The sequence below is a fragment of the Dipodomys ordii genome, unplaced genomic scaffold, assembly GCF_000151885.1.
Source record: "Dipodomys ordii isolate 6190 unplaced genomic scaffold, Dord_2.0 Scaffold105, whole genome shotgun sequence".
NCBI lineage: Eukaryota > Metazoa > Chordata > Mammalia > Rodentia > Heteromyidae > Dipodomys > Dipodomys ordii.
Genome location: NW_012267321.1, coordinates 286,172 through 289,633, shown reverse-complemented (window position 1 = coordinate 289,633; position 3,462 = coordinate 286,172). Strand labels below are relative to the sequence as shown.

The window sequence follows — 3,462 nt, the reverse complement described above, 5'->3', positions numbered from 1 at the left end:
CTGAGGGAGGAGGGATGGGTCCTGGACCCCTGTGTCTGGGCAAAAGGGGATAGGGCTTAGTATCTTGTGCCCAACCCCTCTGACTGAGGAATGAAGGTTAGATCCTAGACCCCTGTCTTCTGAGGGAGGAGGCTGGGTTATGCACTGGGTTTGAGGGAGGAAGCTTGAAGCCTTTCAGTGTCTATGGCTACCTTCTTTTTTGTTTTCCTCTCTCTCTCTTTCTCTTCCCCTCTCAGACATTGCCTCTCAGTGTCCGGACGTGTAGCCCAAGCTAGCCTCGAACTCACCATCCTCTTGCTTTATCCTCTTGAGGGTTGGGAATCACAGGCACGCCCAACCAAGAATCCTGGCATCCCAGGATTCTTAAAAGTGCAGAGGCCAGCCTCTGGAATCCCCTCGCAGCAAGGCAGACGCCAGGCGGCTCGCTTCAACCCGCGAGGGAGGCTCAGACGGCGTAGGGGACAGACAGGTGCAGGATTTGGGACGATGGCATGCTAGCCGCCTTGGCAGCGTCTCCGAGGCGAGCCTTGGCCAGGGGGCATCCATCGCCGGCTGTGCAAGGCGGGAGGCGGACGCCAGGGGGAGCCCGAGAGCCGAGGCCCCGCCCCGGGGCGGAGCTTCCTGGCGCGGCCCCCGCCCCTCCGCCCGCCCTCCCTCTTCCCCCGCGGTAGCTCAGCCGCCAGCTCGGGCCTCGGCTTCCCCCCCTCCCAGAGCCCCCTCCCCGGAGCGGAGCCCACCGGAGGGCCCTTCTCCCGCCCCTCGGCCCAGCCGTCCGGACCCGGAGCAGCTCCCCCCTCCCCCGGGCCCCGCCCCCCCAGGGCCCTTCTCCCGCCCCTCGGCCCAGCCGTCCGGACCCGGAGCAGCTCCCCCCTCCCCCGGGCCAGGCTCCCCCCTCCCCCCAGCCCTGCCCGCCTCCTCCAGCGCGGCCCCACCGGAGCACCCCCCCCTCCCGCCCCAACTATGAATCTCTTCCGATTCCTGGGAGACCTCTCCCACCTCCTGGCCATCATCTTGCTACTGCTGAAAATCTGGAAGTCCCGATCGTGTGCCGGTGAGGAGGGGCCCGCGAGGCAGGGGCGGGAGGGGGGCGAAGGGGAGCAGGGAGGCCGGGCCCCTCCCCCAGCCCAGACCCGGAGAAGGCTTTGGGAGCAGTAGAGGTCGCACCGCTTGCTGGGACTCCCCCCTTTTCAAGTCTGGGGTTCCCGGGGCGGGGGGGAGGAGGCGGGGAGGGGTGAGCTCCCATTCCCAGACTCAGGGAGGGGCGCACACGGGTGTGTGTGGGGGTGGCTCCTGGTCCCCCATCCCCTCCCACCCCCCAGTTCAGCCTTCTGCAGCCCCGATCGCGGCAGCCCCGCAGGCGCCGGGGCTGGGGACCCAGAGCTGTGGCAGGCGGAGTTGGTGACGTGGACAGTCGTGGCCAGGAAGGGAGCAGGAGGAGGGAGGCAACTGGTTCCGGGAGGCTGAGGTCAGGCCGGGTCCTCCGCACGCCCCCGCCGTGGATCGAGATCGTGGGGGAAACCCTGGAAGGGTCAGGGGTGACCATGAGGCCTAGCTCGGGCCGGAGCCTCGGGCTGGAGTAGTTTCGGCCCGGCTGCCCCCTGGCTGTGGGCGGTGGGAGCCAGCCTGGCTTCAGGTGGCAAGGCCTCTGGCGACAGCTGCACCTCAGAGCCGCTGCAGGCTGGACCCAGGCACTGGTGACTTAGTTTACCACCCCAGCAGCACCCCCCCTTCCCCCCCCCACCTGACCTGTGCTTGCCCCTATCTGCCTGACCTCTGTACTCCAACCACAGGGATTTCGGGGAAGAGCCAGGTCCTGTTTGCCGTGGTGTTCACCGCTCGCTACCTTGACCTGTTCACCAACTACATCTCCCTCTACAACACGTGCATGAAGGTAGAGGCGCCTGGACACCTTCTGGGGGGCCTGAGGAGTGAACCAGGAGGGGGGGGGTCAGGGAAGAGGGCAGGAATGAGGCTGGAGTCCTAGGTCTGAGGGAGGAGAGCTGGGGTCTGGACTTCCACATCTGAGGAGGAGGACTGAGGTCTGAGGAGGAGCCTGAGGTGTGGACCCCTGGATCTGAGCCTGGGGTGGAGGTGGGGGCCCTGCCCTGTGAGCTAATGCCTGTCTCCCCCTCTCCCCCAAATCAGGTGGTCTACATAGCCTGCTCCTTCACCACAGTCTGGATGATTTACAGCAAGTTCAAAGCCACTTACGACGGCAACCATGACACGTTCAGGGTGGAGTTCCTGGTTGTTCCCACAGCCATCCTGGCATTCCTGGTCAATCACGACTTCACCCCTCTGGAGGTAGGCTGCTGGCAGGCTCCTGTAGGGTCAGATGGCAGTGGCAGAATGGCTGCTGACAGCCAGCCCTTTCAGATGCTTCCATGAGGGGCTTGGTTGAGATTCCTTATTCACTCAGTGCACACATGTTCTGGGAGGCTTCATTGGCATTTCCTTGGGTGGCCTAGTGGTAAAACACAGATCTGTAGAGCCAGGACATAGAAGTTCAAAGTCTGTATCTTCTTCTGAGAAGCAGTGCAACTTGGGGTGAGTCTCACATCATGTCTGTGCCTCAGTTTTCTCATCTATAAAATGGGTGTGATCGGGCTGGGAAGGTGGCTCAGTGATAGAGTGCTTGCCTGGCATGCATGAGGCCCTGGGTTCAATTCTTTAGCACTACATAAGCAAAGAAAAGCTGGAAGTAGCGCTGTGGCTCAAGTGGTAGGGCACTAGCCTTGAGCTGAAGAGCTGAGGGACAGTGCCCAGGCCCAGAGTTCAAGCCCCCCACAACCAACAACAATAAAATGGGGATGATCAGTTCCAACAGCCTTGTGCATGCTAAGAAACTATTCTACCACCGAGCTGTGGCCCAGACTCCTCATTGGAGTCTAATGAGGGGCTGACATTTGTACAGTGACTGTAGCCTGGGTAGGAGGGAGGGGGTGTCTACTTTGAGTTGTGAACTGTCATGATTTCTATCTCCTGGCATTGTGGTGGGGCCTGTATGGACTCTGGGAAATTAGCTTTTTTTTTTTTTTTTTGAGGGATGGGGGAGGCAGGGAGCTCAGTGTGAGTTCCTGCTTCCTGGGGGGGCCTGGCAGGGATCATAATTCAGAGCAACCTTCCCTCACCCAGACCTACCCCTTGTAACCTTAGGAAGCCAGCCCACCCCGGAGATGTGCTAATGTGTTCAACAGAAGTCAGCACTGAGGAGTTTTCAGGCAAAAATCTCGTTTAAAATGTTTGGGTCACAGATCCAACATACTTTTTTTCTTCTTCTTTTTTTTTTTTTGAGTCTGGTCATGGGGCCTGAACTCTGGGCCTGGTTGCTGTCCCTCAGCTCTTCAGCTCAAGGCTAGAGCTCTACCACTTCAGCCACAGTGCCACTTCTGGCTTTTTTCTTTTTGCTTATGTGGTGCTGAGGAATTGAACCCAGGGCCTCAGGCATGCAAGGCAAGCGCT

At 60.6% G+C, this 3,462-nt stretch overlaps 1 protein-coding gene across 1 annotated transcript in view; it reads left to right on the top strand.

Moving 5' to 3' along the window:
* The first annotated feature begins 922 nt into the window (after positions 1–922).
* The window catches only part of Kdelr1 (KDEL (Lys-Asp-Glu-Leu) endoplasmic reticulum protein retention receptor 1), a 17,494-nt gene continuing 14,954 nt past the window's right edge, over positions 923–3,462 (top strand). The window contains exons 1-3 of the mRNA XM_013027864.1: positions 923–1,051; positions 1,791–1,891; positions 2,146–2,304. Coding sequence (XP_012883318.1) covers positions 961–1,051; positions 1,791–1,891; positions 2,146–2,304 — 351 coding nt within the window. The 5' untranslated portion in view covers positions 923–960. The remainder of the gene's footprint in view (positions 1,052–1,790; positions 1,892–2,145; positions 2,305–3,462) is intronic.